The following is a 17,846-nucleotide window of genomic DNA, read 5'->3' as shown; positions in this document are numbered from 1 at the left end:
CAAAAGATATTTGCTGAGCTGGTCACGGTGGCACACACCTGTAATCTCAGCAGCTCAGGATGCTGAGGCAGGAGGATCGAGAGTTCAAAGCCAGCCTCAGCAACTTAGCAAGGCCCTAAGCAACTCAGCGAAACTTTGTCTCTAAATAAAATATAAAAAAGGGATGGGGATGTGTAGCTCAGTGAGAAAGTGCCCCTGGGTTCAATGCCCAGTACCAAAATAAAATTAAAAAAGATGTTTGCTGAATGAATAAGTCTGTTTTGAGGTCCTATTTTCAACCAAACTTTCTTTGATGAAAATAGCATTCTGCATCACTCTTCAGTGTTAACACCCAAAGCAGAAAGGCCCCAGCCTTCTAACAGGATTAGAAATGGGCTGTTGGCTTTAGGAATGCAGTAAACATTCGGGGCCTGTGCAGCCGTTAACCATCCTTTAGCTGAGTGGCAAATCTGTTTTCAATTATCAAATCGGGACACAGTAATTTATGGCATCCACGCAGCTACTTTCCCAGTGAGATACTTGCTCTGCTGGGTTCTGTGTGTCCCTGTTTGCCTGTTGCTATGGTGACTGCTGGTCTTGGGGGGAGGGGACCCAGGACCATGAGGCCCTGTCCTCTCTGTTGCTGCTGACAAGACAGGGAGCTAACCCTCCAAGATGTACAGACCCCAGCTGCTCTTGGGGACAGCAGAGCTGCTTCTCGGAGGGCTCCCCACGTCGACAGCATTGCAGGTCAAGATCTCCTTGGTGACATGTGCAAAACTTATGGACTGTATATGTGAGCATTAGGGGTACATTCTAGGGCCTGGGACAAAAGGACTATTTTCAAACAATGGGAAATTCATATTTAATTGAGCAACAGTAATCCAAGGGAAGACAAGGAAGCTGGGGGGGAAGTATAAAGATTTTTTTTAATGGTTTCCCCAAATCACATTATTTAGATTCATCTTTTTTAAAAAATCCCTTTTTATTAATAGGAGCACATAGGTTTTTTAGACCCCTGGTTCTTGTTCTTTGTGTGACTATTTTTTTTTTTATGCTCTCAAAGGTATAGCGAGCAACACAGCTATTGACTTTAATATAGTACTTTTTTTTTCTTTTTGGTGCTGTGGATTGAACCCAGGGGCACCAAAATATACTACTTTTATTAACTTCTACCAGTATAAATTTGGTACTATTGATTTCCTCAGATAATTGGAGACTACAAAGGTTATGCACAACATGATATTAGTTGTTTATTGTTTTCTAAAAGTGAACAACCAAGAGTCTATAATTTCTCTCTAGGGCTTCTCCCAAACTAAGGGGCATTTTCTGGCCTGTGAGATGATTCAGAGGCACAATACAGGCAGCCCTACATGAAAATAAGATTCTCTTACTTTAGAAGCAATCCTGGGGGACATCTACGAACAGTTTAATGTTACAAAGGTTTCATAATGAGTCTTTAAAGAGTCTTGGGCAGAATATTTCCACTTATATAAAAGTACAACTTTATTTTAAAGTCTGTCTGGTTAATGCTCATTTCCTCTGTTGCGAGAATTATTACTATCCTTCTGTTTACCCTGGGTAGCGTTGTTTCTGGTCCAGCTTGTGGCTTAACTATGTGTATGTGCCATGCAAATAATCTTCAAACTGCTAAGCCCCGGTTGAGGTAGGAAGACAGGGGGGCCTCTAAGGACAGGCAAAGAGAACACTTGTCCATTCTCTCTAGGTCTTCTCTATCTTTATCCACTGGAGTGCTCTGTCTTTACCCACTCTCCTAAGGAAAGTTCTTTATTGTTCCATAGATCTCAATGTTAGCAAGTTTTCCTAGGCTATAACCTGAATTCTTGTAACTGCAGCTTCCAGAAAATAGAAAACATTATTACAAAAAAAAAAAAAAACACACACAAGACACACAAAACCCTTCAGGCAAGGGTTCTGGAAGGTTCCATGGGCCTCAGGCTAAAGATCCCTAAATCTTTCCATATTTTATGGATCCTCAAAGCGCTTAATAAATGTTTATTTAACAAATCAATGAGTGAATCTATACTTCATTGTGCATTCCCTATGAGCTATTTCATAACTTTTATGAGAGAGAGTCTTCATTGGGTTTAACTCTGCAAAAATTAAGAACCATGAGATTCAACCACCATTTAAAAGTGGGGGTCCAACTAATCACAAATGCCTCCTTTCTCTAAAGAATGGGACAGGAGGGTTTCTTAAACTGTGCCATGCCCACCAAGCCCTGGGATCTTGTTAAAGCCCAAACTGTAAAACAGGTGGGATTGAGATTCTGCATTTCTAACAAGCTCCCAGGAAGCCAAGGCTGCTGGTCACAGGAACTACACTCCAAGCAGCAAGGACATAAAGCCTCAGTTTAAATGATGCCTCCCCCAAGTCGCAGGCCCCAAGGAGCAGCCTCTTACCTTCTCTGACTGTTGACAGCAATGCAGACTGCAAGAATCAAAGCCAGGGCCAAGAGGGAGGCAAAGATGATGAGCCACTTTGGTGTGAAGGAACCAAAGGACACGCGTGAGCTTTGGAAATGTACTTTGTAAAACCAAAAATGCAGTTTAAAAATCAACCTGTTTCAAGTAAGAACCACAGTCAGCACCGAGAGCCCTCCAACCAAAAGGTCCAGCCACCAGGCACGTCATTGTAAAATAAGAATTTTTTTGTACTGCTGTCCAACAGGCCTCCTGAATGAATCTTTAATCATCAGTCAGCATTTTCAAGTCCTACCATGAGAAATCTCTTTCCAAAAAACACCTAGGGTGACTTGTTGAGACTTGTAGATGCCTTTGGTGCAGTATTATTAAATAGGTTAAAGGAAATTTATGCTTCTTTTGAAAGAAACATTCTAAACAAAATGAAGATCACATTCTAGTGAGTGTGGCAAAGGACCCTGCTAAGGAGGTAGAAAGTGGGTGGATCTGTGTACACGTAATGAAGGTCATTTGGCTCCATTTGCAAGAGTTTTCAAAATATTCATGCTTTCAATCCCATAGTTATACTTTCTGGAACTTATAGAATCTCAAAATTAGCTGTAAAGATGCACTTTACTGTGCTGTTTCTAATATTAAAAGTTGGGAACAACCCAATATCCAATGGTAGGGGATTGGTTAAATAAATTAGGATATATCCATTGTATATATCCAAAAAGAAAATAGTAAACTATGTGAAAAAGCTGTGGTCAACCACCAGGAATGGTTGACCAGACTGCACATACCATACAGTTCTATTTTTGTACATAAATTACATTGAAAGACAACAGGAAGAATACAGATGAAAATAGTAACCATGGAGCTTCTGAATGGTGAGATATTTTCATCCATTTGTTTAGTTATATTTTTGAAAACCTCTTTGATACTATGTATGACTGTGCCCTATTGAAATACTATACACTTGTTTTAAGATCAGGCTTTGATAGGATTAAGATAGGACTTGGAAAGTGGAAGTTTTATATGTTTTCAATGAACCAGGGTTTGAGAAAGAAGAAAGATGTAAAGTCATTCATAGTCCACTTTCTTGAGAAGTCTTGGTTTCCTCCTATTTCCTGCTGGGTACCACCTTTGGCTCATCTTAAGTAGTGGGGAGGCTGACGGGAGTGTACTATTTCTCCAGCGTACCCTGCACCTTGGCCCTGGTCTCCAGTCCTGAGATGTTCCACATTCACTCTCACTTGAGCTGGGAAGATGCCTACTGCCAATCACAGTTCCTGCATTTCCCTTCTCCTTCCCTTTCCTCCCTGGCAGCCCATCCCCTCTCTCCAGAGGCTCTGCCTTCAAGTGTGCTCAGACAAGCTGAGGCAGAGGAGCCAGGCATACACCACATTCTTCTCTTTCCCCATGGGTGGCTCAGTTTGGAGCCCTACAAAGAGGGGAGAATTAAAAGGGTAATTTACTATGCTGGGAGAGTCCTTCCCTTCTGTAATCGCCCTTTACCAATGGTCAGTTCTGATCCTGAGCCAAATAAAGAACTGGCTTCAGATGTCTCAAATCTTGACATTCTTAAAAGTCAGTGTTCACCCCCCTCACTACTTGCACATGGAATATTTTCTGAAAAGTTTTTTTTTGGACTGGATCAGTGGATTGACCCTCATGAAAAAAGTAATGAAGGGAAAAGATATTTTTTCTCCACCCAACACAGATGGTCCTTATGTCTCCTCCTTATTTGCAATGCAAAAAAAAATCCAGCCCAAGAAATAAAGGGGACAGTGGGTGGTAATAGGAAGGTCCTAGGAGAGCTCAGGTAATCACTCATTTGTGAAGAAAACTTTAGTAAATAACATAGCACTTCTCTGAGACAGACCAGGGGATCTGAATATGAGCTCAGCCCACCTAGGTGACCCAGGGGACCAAGGAAACAAGAGTGTTCCATCCTTTTCTTCCAAGAAGCATGGTACTCTCATTCATTCTTAAACTTTCAAAGAGAAGCCATCAGGTTCAGGGGACCTTAATTTAGGAGAATGGGCATTTGATTGGGTTTCTTCTTCTTCCTGGAACATTCTGAGAAACTTTCTTTGAATTTTTTTTTTTTTGCTTCACAGTTTGAAACTCACCTGGAATGTGGGATTTCCTTATAGGCCCAGAAGTCGTGGTTGCCCCACCTTCTTGACTCCCAATTGAATGTCCTACGGGGAAAAGCAACAAGATCTCTTAGCTCAAGTTTGGAATGCACAACCAGGAGTTCTTTCCAGAGCAACAGGTGGGGCCAAGTTCCAAGGTCTGCATCACTAAGAAACTATTTATAGATTGAAGCCACAGACATTTATGGTGTTATATAAAAAACATTGCAAGACAATCCACCCCCCTCAAGAGTTCCATGCAATTAAGGGGAAGGCTCAGAAACGTTATTTTGTGTCAAGGAACATGAAAATTCTTAGAAGCTGTGTGGTGCAGTGGTTAAGGCTTTGGGCTCTAGCTGGGCAGCCTTGGATTCCAGTCCTACATCTGCCTCTTGCTAACAATGTGGGCTGGGTCAAATTACCCTCCTTAAGTCTTGGTTTTCTCACTTATGAAATGGGCATGATAATAATAGAATCTACTTAATCATCATTTCACAGAGACTTAAAGAACTATGCAGTCATGGTAGTTGTGTGTAATTATTAATCTCTATGTTTAATTTAGGACCTTGCTCCTCCAAGTTTGGCCCCTAGGCTGGCAGCATAGCCATCACTTGGGAGCTCACCAGGAATGCAGAATATCAGGCCTTCCTACAAACCTACCGAAGCAGAGTCTTCATTTTAACAAGATCTCTAGGGGATGCAATGGTCAGTTCTGGTCCTGAGCCAAATAAAGAATTGGCTTCAGATGTCTCAAATCTTGACACTCTTAAAAGTCAGGTGTCCACCCCTCTCACTGCTTACACATGTAATGTCCAAACTGAATCTAAAGATCACCTCTAATATCATCACAGAAGCCAAAACAAACACCAAATAATAAGGATTTGGGAGCAATGACCTTTTCTGTCAATGAAAACTCACCCTAGTAGATTCCTTACCCATGTATTGGTGGAACATACCTTTGTTGGAAAAAATGAACATTTTCTACTACTAAATATTGTAATAATAAGGAAATGATCCCAAAGTCCCAAATGGGAGGGAAGCATTTGCAAGACATACAATCCACAAGTCAAAACAATAGGTGGCTTATCAAAATGAGAACGGTATCATATTAAAATTAAAACAACAACAACAACCAAACCCCTGTAAGACACCTTGCTAAGAGACTTACCTAAATTAAAGCTTCATGAATTTTGTGTGTTTGTTTTTGCCTTTTGAAGCTTCCTATACTACCTGAGAGCAAAACTTGAAATGTCCTACTACAATGAGCTTTTTCCTCTAGCAAATGGGAACCTGCCATAATCTACCGAAGGCCACTGGGGAGAGAAAACTCAGATGTTTAGCCAGTCAGCAGATTTAGACAGCAGGGGACTGCTGTCTTAGCTTTTCTTAGAGAGTCAGACTTTGGAATCTGCAGAACAGACCCTGAAATCTTGATTACAATGATTATTTGGGGTAGGAAGACTCCTGTTTATATAATTTGATGTTTTTGTTAAAACTCATAATAGAGCAAATTCTTACCAGATGTCTTACTGTTTCAACATACTACAGCCCATTTTTGACAATGGCCTTTTACTCCACAAACCTCAAAAGTGTCCAAAGCACTTACCCTAAGTGCCTGCCAGGGTCCTTGGTCATTGGCAGGTCTTCACCTGCACAAGTCGTGGGATAGTGGCCATCTAAGTTGGAGATCTTTGGCCTTGGAAACCACCTAAGGTACAGTCACTCTCTCTGGTCATTTTTTTTTTCTGACTCACAGCAGCCTTTGATATTTGAAAGGGAGACCATTAATAGATGATAATCTCTTTATTTTGATTTTCCAAAAAGTGCTCCCAGCAAGGAAAGATCTGGGTGTGTACACAACAACATGAAACCTCCTGTTTGAACAATAGACACATGCACGGGAGCCAAACAAAAAGACCAGCTCCCGCCCACCAGATTCTCACTTTAGGCAAAAGCTGAAGAGGATGGACAAGAGACAGCAGGCTCTCCTGAGCTAGAGAGGTTCACAAATCCATCAAGGTTGGGACTGGCAGGGAGAGCAAGTTCTGCAAAGAGGGGCACCGGGCACCCTTGTTGGGAGGTGAGACCCAACCTGAGACATGGGCAGAGAGCCTTCATTTGGCTTCAGCTGTGAGAAAGGCAGTGGAGGAGAGAGATTCTCAAACTTTGACTTCTACACAAACCACCTGGAGGGTGTTAAAATGCAAATGCTAATCCAATCTGTCTGCGTTGGCCAGAGATGCTGCATTTCTAGCCAGCTCCTCAGTGGTGTCTCTGCTGCGGGTCCAAGGACCACATTTCAGAGTAGCTGGAGTCTTTTGGTTTCAAAGAGCAGGACTTTTAATAATAACTCCCTACTGTTTCCAAAATACTTGCACATTCCTGACACCTTGTGCTCCTCATAAAAACTCTAGGGGTTAACCGAGGCTGGTTGGTCTGCTCTGCTCTTTACTAATAAGGATCTGAGGCTGGGAAAGGTCAAGGGCCCTACCCAAGAAACCTTCAACTTCTGTCTCTACTTCAGAAGTATTTCAAATGAGCCCTACATTCTCATGCTCTTCCATAAATGGTTATCATCAAAGCCACCATGTAACTATCCATTTTCAGATTGGCTTTAAATCTATAGGCAATCCTTGCCCCAACTTGGGCATGAAGGGGAGGATGATAATTTACATGGATTAACTGGTTTGTGTGAGGTCACCTGGATTTGCAGTGCTAAAGGGGAACCACAGTAGGCAGCAATGGCAGAGCCTCTCACTAGCCCCAGCATGAGAGATCAGCTGCCCCATGTCAAAATTTTGCTGCCGGAAGTACTGTTTTCAGGGATGAGATCTGAGAGCAAACAGGAATCTATTTAATAATGTGTGCCTGGCAGTAACTATGGTCGTAATGGATTGCTTTCTCTAGATTGTGCTTATGAGAGGCAGTGCATCTCTGGGTTTTACACCTGACTCTGTCACTCAATGGACATGCCAATTTGGCCAGGTTACTTACTTACCTTCGTTTCCTCATCTGGAACATGGGAATAAAAAATGGTCCTTATATATGACAGGGTTTGCAGTCTAATTAAATGAATCAATATTAGATGAACTTTGAATTTGATAATTACTGATAATTATTGCCCTATAGAAATAGAAGAAATAGCAGTCGCATATGGTATAACCTCTGAAGTGTTTTGAACAACGCTGCTAACACTCAGTAAACTCTTAAATGCTAGCCATTGTATCATGTGACTTTAAATCAATGCCCTGTGACAAATTATCGAAAATTTATTAGTTAGGAAACTGAATCTCCAACCCTTTGTGTATCTTTCTTGGTTAATGTGTAGAGGAACTGGGATCAGGATATTCCTCTTTCAGACTCACACTCTTAGTCATTCTGGCAGATGGCAAATGTTAACAAGCAGCCCTGCTTGAATTCTCGCTGATTCTTTCAGATGGAAGACTTGCCTCCAGAGCAGTAGTTCTCAAAGTGTGGTCCCTGTCCCAGAAGCATCAGCATTACCAGGGAATTTATTAGAAGTACAAATACTTGGGCTGCACCCCAGACCTACTGAATCAGAAACTTTCAGGGTGGGGCCCGAGCAATGTGACTTCATTCACCCTCCCTGCGATTGTAATGCATGCTAAAAATGTGTGAACAACTTCTCTGGAGACACTGACTCACACTTCATTGGTAATCTTCAGGTTCAACGATTATAACAGTAAACAACTACAGCAGTTTCAAACTCACCAGCCGATCCAGATCCATGTGTGGTATGGGACCTCCCACCTGCGTCTTGGTCTCCTGTCATGGGCAATGATGGAAGGTCAGTATGGAGTACTTGCATTTTCATACAACCCGTCACTTTTTGGCTTTAAATCTGTAGGCGATCCTTGCCCCGACATTGCAAATCCCAGAATTAAGGGAGCTGATGTAGCATAGGTCCTCATGGATGACCCTAGGAGATGTGCTTTTGGTAGAAATACAAGAACGGTGGCAAAGAACTCTTCCACAAAAATACGATGCCCTCACAGGTCTGAGGTTGGAACTGGACATTGTGTATTTTAAATAAAGACAGTAAAAATTGGATTATGAGACTTCTGATCACTGTGTACTCTGGCTCAGGGCATGGAACACTTAAAGAGATTTCTTGAAGGCAGGAAATGAGTTAAAATTAAAAAATCTTGTGATGGAATGATTTAAAGATTCAAAAAGAAAATTCAACCACCTATTTAGGGGAAAGGGGGTAAAAAATAAGTGAAAAAAGAAATTGTGAGATGATAACATGTGAACAATGTGTATCCAGGTATTAGAATTATTTCTTAATGATTTTCCAAAAATCAAGTCTATATTTTCAATACCAATAGTTGATATAATCCCATCTTCTCAAACATCCATTACTATGAAGCTTAATCTTAGACCAACTCAAGAATTGCTAAAATCTGTATCTACAGGTTGAATCCCGGATTTAGCCTATGGGAATTCACTGTCTTCTCCACCCCACAGCAACACCACATTTCAAAAAAAAAATACTAATCATACTAGAATCTTGTTTTTTAAAAAATTACAACAATGGTTTCATAAAGTGGCTGTAGTCATCCATTGAGAAGGTACCTGGAAAGAAAACAGTAACCTGATAATCTTCATTTCCCTGATGAGGAAAGGTGATCACCCTCATAATTATATTAGAGAGATTGCTTTGCTCCTTGGTTGATGGTTAGAAAAACAGACGGCAGCACTTGCTGAAATGCCCCATTGTAATCCCAGATACCAAAAGCACCACCACTATCACCAAAACCATCACCAGCACTGCCACCACGGTTCTGAATGTGTTAGTTCCTAGCCATAAACATAGAGACTGAGAAAAATGTATGGGCAGAAATACACTTGGATGAGTGTTTGAATGAAAACCAAGGATGGAAATCAGACTATTCACTAATCATTTACTCCACGGGGAACCATGAAAAGTCTGTTGTATGGTTACACTTGTACACTCCACAGAAGGGATTAGTACCTGGGAATACAGATTGTATAGAAGGCCTTTTATCACCATGGTTTTGTAAACCTTATAGGATACTGTAACTATTAAAATTGCTGTTTAAAATTTAAATCCATTAGGTTGCACAACAAGCCTTATTTTGCCAAGAGAAACTAAGCAGTACTCTTTTTTTTGTACTAGGGATTATACTCAGGGGCACTCAACCACTGAGCCACATCCCCAGCCCTATTTTGTATTTTATTTAGAGACAGGGTCTCACTGAGTTGCTTAGCGGCTCGCTTTTGCCAAGGCTGACTTTGAATTCATGATCCTCCTGTCTTGGCCTCCAGAGCTGCTGAGATTACGGGGGTACTCCCAGCTGGCAGTACTCATAACATTCACATCTCCAGAAGAAATCCAACAATGGTTCTTGGAGTTTTTAGCAAGGAAGAATAGAACCATGCTAAATGGAAAAGCAAAACAAAACAAAACAAAAAAAAGAAATGTGAGGGGGCTCTGTCCTGCCAGTATTGCTGAGGTCAGTATTTTTTAAACTATTTTCTTTGAAATCCTGGTGTGGGCAGCCCAAAAGACAGGCCAAACAAGTGACCTTCTAGAATTTCTTTTCCTACATCAGGCATAGCATCACACAGCCACCTGTTTTATGTATTAGGTTTCATATTTTTTTCTTCTTTTGGGAGGAAGGGTTGTGGAGGGAGGGTCTCTGTTATTAAAAAAAGTATATTTAAATTCACTAATTTTTAATATGTTAATGAGCCATAAGAAGTACTCAAATGGCTGATACTAGGAAGAGGGAATTTGTTTTTACTTTCCTAGCTAGAGTGAATGTTTTCTAGTTCCCCCCTTTTTACTGTGAATTTCTTAATGCACAGTGAGAAACAAACAAAAGAATAATTAGAGAACTGCTTATTTGAGAAGAAGAGTCTCATTCCAAGTGCATATCAAACTTAATTGAATAAGTCATTTCTATGCCATTACAATAAAAGAAGTAGTTTCTATTCATTAATAGTAGATTGGATCATGAAGCTTTTAGTGCATCATAACTAGAGGAGATTAGCCACCAGCCCATCACCAAAGGTAAAATTGATCAATCCATCACCAATAAAAGATAATAAAGGAAATTACTCACACATTTGGGCAAACTATGCTAAATAGGCAGCATATATTAGTTGAATCAAATGAAATTGCCAATATTCAATTATTTCCACAAAACCATTAATTTCATATGGTTCAACTTGATAGATCACCAGATGAAGAAGAAGACAAAGAAAGAAATCTCACCATAACAACCAAGTCACACACACACACACACACACAAAAAAAAAAAATGGAAAGTGCACTGGCAAATGGAAGCATTATTTTTATCCTAAATAAACCTGAGTTTACTGACGGTAGAGTTGATGTCCAGGATGAAAGTTACAAAGTTGCCTAATCACAGCCTACACAGAAAATAGCCCTTTAATAGGAAAAAAGTGCATGTGATTTCTCTCTGTAAAGAAAGCAAACCAGATAACAAGTGGCCAAATTACCTGGTAAAGAGCCATCAACATTAGAGGTGAAATCTCCAACAGGAACTTCAGTAACTCCGAAGACCCCAGGCTGAGCAGGGGTCACTGGGATGCGGGTCCTGTTTTCCCTTGTGTCTGGGTAGTGGGAGGTTTTACCTTCCAATTAGGTAGTTGAGTCTTCAGGAGGATGTCCACCTCTTCTTCCACCTCTGCCATCATTCCTATCTGTGTGGAGGTGGAATCGATGAAAACCCCACATGGGTAAGATCACCACCCTCCACGTGCTTCTTTTCAGAGCATGCGATTGCTACAAAAGCCTTCCTCTTGTTATCCAAGAACAAAAGCAAAATACAGGGAAGTTGGTCACACTCTTGAACAAAACTGATATTTCTCAATAGATGCCACCTGGACAGCACTCAACAGAAGTGATTCTAATACCCAGAAGAAGCATTTGTTGAAACATCTGCCTGAGGTGTTAAGGTAAGGCTTAGGCCGAGACAGCTGTGGCCTTGAAGTCAGCTCAGGTACTAGACAATTTTGCGCTCTTTCTCAGTGGAATCCACCTTCAAAGATCTAGAAGGAACACCGCATTGAAAAGCAAAGTGTGAAAGATAAAATTATGCTGCCTGCAAGTGAAATAGAAAACGCAAGGTTTCAAAGACCTAAGGCTGCTAACTTAACTCTTCCTTCACTTTCCAGGAGGGCACTGCTTCTTGGTCACCAGCACCACAGAGTTGCGTTCCAGAGGTCAAATGGCAAAATAATGTTGTTAATGTAAAGAACATAAAGTGATAGAATCAGACTTTTACAGCAATCGCAAATAGTAAGGAAGCAATACATTGTTTTTAAACCAAGTCACCAACTCTAGAGCTTGAGAAGTATGGCCTTAGAGATTAAGCAACACAGTTTACATTTAATGTACAATGGCTTCTAAGAGGTCTACAGTGCAGAAAATGCAGAGACCACCACCAGATGCACCTTTTGATCAAAAGAAGCAGTGTAGCAACAGCCAGCTGAGGTCCCTCCACCAAAGACATTGAAAAAAGCACCCTTAAAATAGTGATTTTTATCAATAGCTGAAGCCAGCTGAGCTTTATAATCCTTACTGCTAGATGTGATAGTAGAAACAGTTGTTTGCTCTATATCTTCTTCCAGTTCTCCATGTGACGTAGAGAAGCTCTGGGAATGACTGTGCTCTGTTTCAATGAGGGATGAAGCCAGTGTTATTTTGAACCATAATACAAGCCCTCTGAGATCTCCTAACAGGAATGATCTATGCACAGGTGCATGGGGAGGATGAGATGTGCCACACCGCATGGAGAAATATGCAGAAGAATTCCATTTTGTCTCTACCTTCTTCCCCTTTGTCTCTGGGTACAGTCCATCAAGGTCAAGTGCCAAGGTGAAGCCTAAACCAGAACTCCCCACCCACCATGGATCAGCCCAGTTCCCACTACAGCATGGCACCCAGACCCTCAAGAAAACCAGAGAACACGGAGACATGGAAAAGGAATATTTAAATTTTAGTGTTCCTATCAGTAGTCAAAAGCATCTAATTGAGGGTCAACAAACATGACTGTAGGAAAAAAAATAACACTGTGTAGGATACCTGTAACCACAGAAGAGAAAAGATCCCATTTAGGATGACCTGCTTGAGTAACTCAAATCAAATTTATAAAAGGAAATACATAACTCCCTTCTAAAAACCATTAAGTGAAATATAACATTTCATTCTATTATTGGTTTTTTGATCTCGTCTGTGGACAGGGATTCTCATCACTGCACCAAGGAAATGGTTCCCTGGGCAAACACAGGACCCTCAGTGTTCTGAGGTTGAACCATTGCCCATAACTGAAATCACTTTGAGTGTTTTGAATTCATTCATTTGCATTCTTCTAGGAAAGGTACTGACCTTTGAGTTGCAGGTGCAAGCACTCCATAAAACACACCCATCAGTCGTGACCACCACCAAATAAACATTACCAAGAGACAGACATCCACCAAATCCCAAACCCAACATCAGGACAAAAGCCAGAAGAAACATAAAATGGAAATACAAGCTCTTCATTGGCAGAAGCCAGTTCATAGGCTTATTTACCAGCTCCTTTGATGCTTCACACTGTGCTATTTATATGGTCAACAATCAAACACATGCTTGCTGATCTTTTGCTGGGCCTCAAGGGCTCATATAAAAGACTCTCCCCATTATGAGTAGCAAGCAGTAAAATGAGACCCTCTCAATTCTGGATTTCCTTCATATTCTGCGAAGAAATTATGAATGACTTCAGCCTGATCTCTAAGATTTGCCTGTACATATGGTGAAAAATAAGGCTACTTGAAGTTTAATGCTGCTTCCTACCAAATGCTTAGTGATAAAAAAGGGGGGCATTGGCAAATGTTCCTTTCTTTTGTCCAGGTCCTCGGGGGACCCTGCCACCTTTGTCAATTGTCCACAATGTGCCTTGCCCTCCTCTGTGGATTAAAGTGATTTCCCACCTCTCTCTGACGATCTGGCTCCCCAAAATGTCTTTTCACAACCATGAAAGCAATCTGTCTGCCTCTACTGAAGCAAGGCTGGGAGTTCAAGGAGGGGGTCAGTTAAAACAAAGAGAAACCTCTGTCCTCTCTGAGGTCTTGGGTGTCCCTAATATGAGTACTTAGAATGCATTTGGACATCCATTTTTATCTTCTTCCTTCCTTTCTGATCTTTCCTTTCTCCTTTGTTCTTTCTTCCTCCCTTTCTCTCCTTCCTTCTTATTTTCCCTCTTTCTTCCTCTTTTCCTTCCTTCCTTTATTCCCCCCCCCCTTCAGAAAGTCATTGAATCTGGAAGGCACCAAGAATGAAGGTAACGCCAGGTTTCAACAACCCACAAGAAATATAGACAATGAAGATAGCATAACACCCCGGGGTGAGCAGAGCCACGTAGCAAAAACAAAAAAAACGAAAATGCACAATTCCACCACCAAACACTGCATCTTGACCAACATGCGAAAGAGCCGAAGCAGGAAGAGAGGTCAACAAACAAGGCTGAGTGTCATCATCCTTATGAGTTGTCACTGAAATAGGTCCTGTCCCGTTGACGTCTTCCACCAAATCTGTGTTTGGATCGGCAGGAGGCTGAAGCATTGTACTATGACTGGAGTCCACATCTGAAGGAATTAAATCAGTGTTATTTCTTTATTTCCTAAACCACTGCTTAAGGGTCATTTATGTTCTGTAGCCAAGTTCGTTTTATATTTGAAACCAGTCGGAGGAAAGAAAGTACATAACTGATTTCAGAGCTCCAGAGTGGAGACAATTGTTGTTTCTCAGAATGTCACAAGAAGTAACCAGCTTTCACTGGAGGGTGGAGTGGTCTCAAAATCGTGATTTTGATTTGTTTTTGCTGAGTCTAGAAAGATGCTACATGAGCACAGGATGGGACTCCCGAGCCTTGCAGAGGCAGAAACATAACCCATATTAGTCCCATTCCGTGCCCATGGCCTTTCTTAGACATGCAGAATCACCTCCCACCTATTAGGCAAAATGACTTTTAACACCCTTCTTCCCTCATTGAGTCCTTTTTTGTTTCAGATAGTGAACATGTAAATAAAACTGAAAAAAACAAAACAAAACAATCATTATATAATACTACCTAGGCAGAGGCCACAGGAAGAAGCAGGGACAAGAAACAAGAAGCAGTGTATGTCACCGAGTCCCTCCCCAAGAAGCACAAATACGAGGTATCTTTGAAGTTTACTCTCTATAGTGATGAGTGGTGCAGAGACTTAGCACTAAAGTGTTCGAGATCCTATTTTTAATAGTTATCACAGGTCTATTCTGCTGAAAAAACAAATCCTGAGTGAAACAGAGGCCAAAGGTTGAGTCAATCCACCCACACTATTGCCTCTGGGGAAATGTAATCTGTTCCAAATAGCTCCAGAGGAGAGTGCTGAAATACTGGGCTCCCACATCTGCGGGGAAGTCTTCACAATCTAAAAGAAAAGATCATCAAGATCTTTGCAGGATAGAAATGTATGGCGGATTCTACTCTCTCAGATTTCAAGGAATAGGAAAGGCCAACTAACTCAAATTAAAATTCCTAGTAGATATTCTGCCAGAAAAAAGCCACTCTTGTTCATTTTCATTTTATTCATAGACTCCTTCAAGAGGTAGTATGCTACTCCTCAGTTGAAGCCAGCTGTATTGTCCTTACCTGCTCACCATGTAATGGGATCCCTTTCTCTGCCTCAGTTTGAAGACCCTTTAGTTTGATTCTGAGGATCTCTTACTTCCTTTGCTTTCTATTGGATGTCATCAGAGCCCCCAGGAGCCATGTTGCACTAAAATGTGTGCAGAGGCTGCATGAAGCACTACAGGAATTCAACGCAATGGCCCCAACCTAGCCATTCAACTCTTCTTCCCTATGACAAGGGATCCACCAATCTGACATAGTTATTTCTTGGTTTTTCTTCCTTTGTGGTCTTCCTTATGTGAATCTCCTTTTGTTAAAAGAAAATATTTTACTTCCTTTCTCTAACTACCCAAGTTTTTTTTTCCCATTTCCCCCAAAACAGATCCTATCCATCTTCCTCTAATGCTTTCTGGAGGGTGTGGGATGCTCTGAATTTATTGAGCAATTACTGTTGGCAATAGTGATTCCACATCTCTTTCTGCTTCACATTGTTAGGTCTATTTTGATGCCAAATGCTTTCTTTTGCCAGCTAATTTTGTTTCTTAAAGAGCATGGGCTATGGATTATTCAACTTATTTACTATTGATAAAAGAGGAGCACTACATACTATCAATTCTTGAAGTTTCTCCCAAGCAAACTGTCACCTGTTATAATGAAGAGAAATTCCTTTATACAAGTTGATAGGATCAATTCACAATATTCTAATCTTGCAGAACGGTAACTACTGTCTTTTTCTCTCTCTTTTTGAATTGCTCATAGGTAAATAAGAAAGAAGGGTATCTAAAAAGTCAGGAATTCCATCTCATTTAAAAGTTGTTCACCCATTAAATTCATGAACTTTCACCAAAAGCCAAGAAGAGTCTAAATTTCAAATCACAAAATACCATATTATCTCTAAATGTGACAAGAATAATCAAGTTTTCTGAGCCTTTTAGTTACTTTTTTGGTATAACTACTCATCAACTCTTTAACCTCTCTGATTTTTCTGCCAAAGACAAGTTATTTCTTAGACTGCAATGGAAATAGTCACTGACTCCATAACCTTGTTCTTTTGAAAACCTTGGGTTAGAAGTAAATAGAAGAGGGCTGGGATTGTGGCTCAGTGGTAGAGCGCTCGCCTAACCAGTGCGGGGCCCTGGGTTCAATCCTCAGCACCACTATTTTAAATAAATAAATAAAAGTATTGTGTCCAACTACAACTAAAACTTTAAAAAAAAAAGTAAATGGAAGAGCAATCTTGGGACTAACCCCTCCACATGGGAAAAGACTTCCATTTTCACAATATATAAGTAATAATCCTTTAATGCTCTTGCAAAATTATTTATTCTAATATCAGGACTTCATATTCGGATGAATGTGTCTATTTCTCCTACCAAGAAAACTGAGTTCTGAAGAAATTTCAAGTTCCCAGGGAAAGTAGATTGGCCTAAAACCCAGGACACATTGCTAAGAGAAATAACTGCATGATTTTAAAAACATAATATATTCATTAATGATGGTGGAATGTGACAATCATTATTATCCAAAGTACAGGTTTGAAGACATGAATTGGTGTGAATATACTATGTATACAACCAGAGATACGAAAAAATTGTGCTCTATTTGTGTAACAAGAATTGTAATGCACTCTGCTGTTACATATATATATATATATATAAAAATTTCAAATGTTCAGAGACTATTACCCGTGGTTCTTTCTGTCTGATGACCTCGTCCCATTGGATGTGAGATTGGGTCAAAGTAATCAGTCCAGAAATCGTCCTCTTGACGCTGTGTTGTCATTCTTTGATCTGGATGGCCGTCGTGGGCTGAAGCTTCTATGACCATGCAGTTCAAGCAATTGTCAAAGTGTTAATTGACATTTGTCCAGGGACACACTGATATTTTTCAAAAGATTCTCTAGACCAAACATTACAACTCTCTTTCTAGTACACAGGGCAAAGAGATTTCATATACAGAATGTTTTAGCAGGTTTGGGTTCATTCATGCTTATTTTCTTGGCAACTGGCATGTGAACTAGAGGACACAAAGTATTAACAATTTCTGCAGTGGAAGTGGATACAGAATGAGTTATAGGCATCAAGGGAAGATGAAGAAACAGCTCTTGATCTGTGCTGTGTCAATCCCCTTAAGGGGAAAGTACAAGCACCCAAGTGCATGATGTCATGCAGAGAAAACTACATTCCAGTGAAATACACAAAAGATTGTTAGTGGTCTAGAGAAGGAATCAGATAGATAACAGATTGCCACGGGCTAAGCATGAAAGTCAATACCATTCATCACCAAAGCATGAATGGAATCTATTAGAAACAACCTTTTAATAATGGGACTCATGGCACAAATGACATATAAAAATGTGCCTTATGCCTCTGCCTCATTCTTCACCTATGGAGAAGGACAGATTTGAAAAAAAGCTCACAACAGTATCTCCCCAGCAACAACCTAACCACATAGCCAGTCACTGAATCCCTTGCTCTACTAGGAATTCATTCAAAAGTTGCCATGCACTGGAAAGATATTTTGCATTATATTCTATATTGCAAATGGAAACATGGGACTATTTCCCACTGGTAGCAATTAAGAATGTGAAATTCACATTCTTTACAAAGCAGGGTGTATTTCAATACTTCAGTCACACA

The 17,846-nt window shown here is 40.5% G+C and overlaps 1 protein-coding gene across 1 annotated transcript in view; it reads right to left on the bottom strand.

The window, feature by feature from the left end:
• Nucleotides 1-17,846, bottom strand: part of LOC143386117 (CD44 antigen-like) — a 61,416-nt gene that overhangs the window by 4,251 nt on the left and 39,319 nt on the right. Inside the window, 8 exon segments of the mRNA XM_076841429.2 lie at nt 2,403-2,479; nt 4,273-4,274; nt 4,538-4,609; nt 8,276-8,329; nt 11,054-11,257; nt 12,139-12,228; nt 14,081-14,182; nt 16,893-17,024. Of these exon segments, the coding sequence (XP_076697544.2) occupies nt 2,403-2,479; nt 4,273-4,274; nt 4,538-4,609; nt 8,276-8,329; nt 11,054-11,257; nt 12,139-12,228; nt 14,081-14,182; nt 16,893-17,024 (733 nt within the window).

The sequence above is a fragment of the Callospermophilus lateralis genome, unplaced genomic scaffold, assembly GCF_048772815.1.
Source record: "Callospermophilus lateralis isolate mCalLat2 unplaced genomic scaffold, mCalLat2.hap1 Scaffold_113, whole genome shotgun sequence".
NCBI classification, from domain to species: domain Eukaryota; kingdom Metazoa; phylum Chordata; class Mammalia; order Rodentia; family Sciuridae; genus Callospermophilus; species Callospermophilus lateralis.
This window is presented reverse-complemented; position numbering and strand designations above follow the sequence as displayed.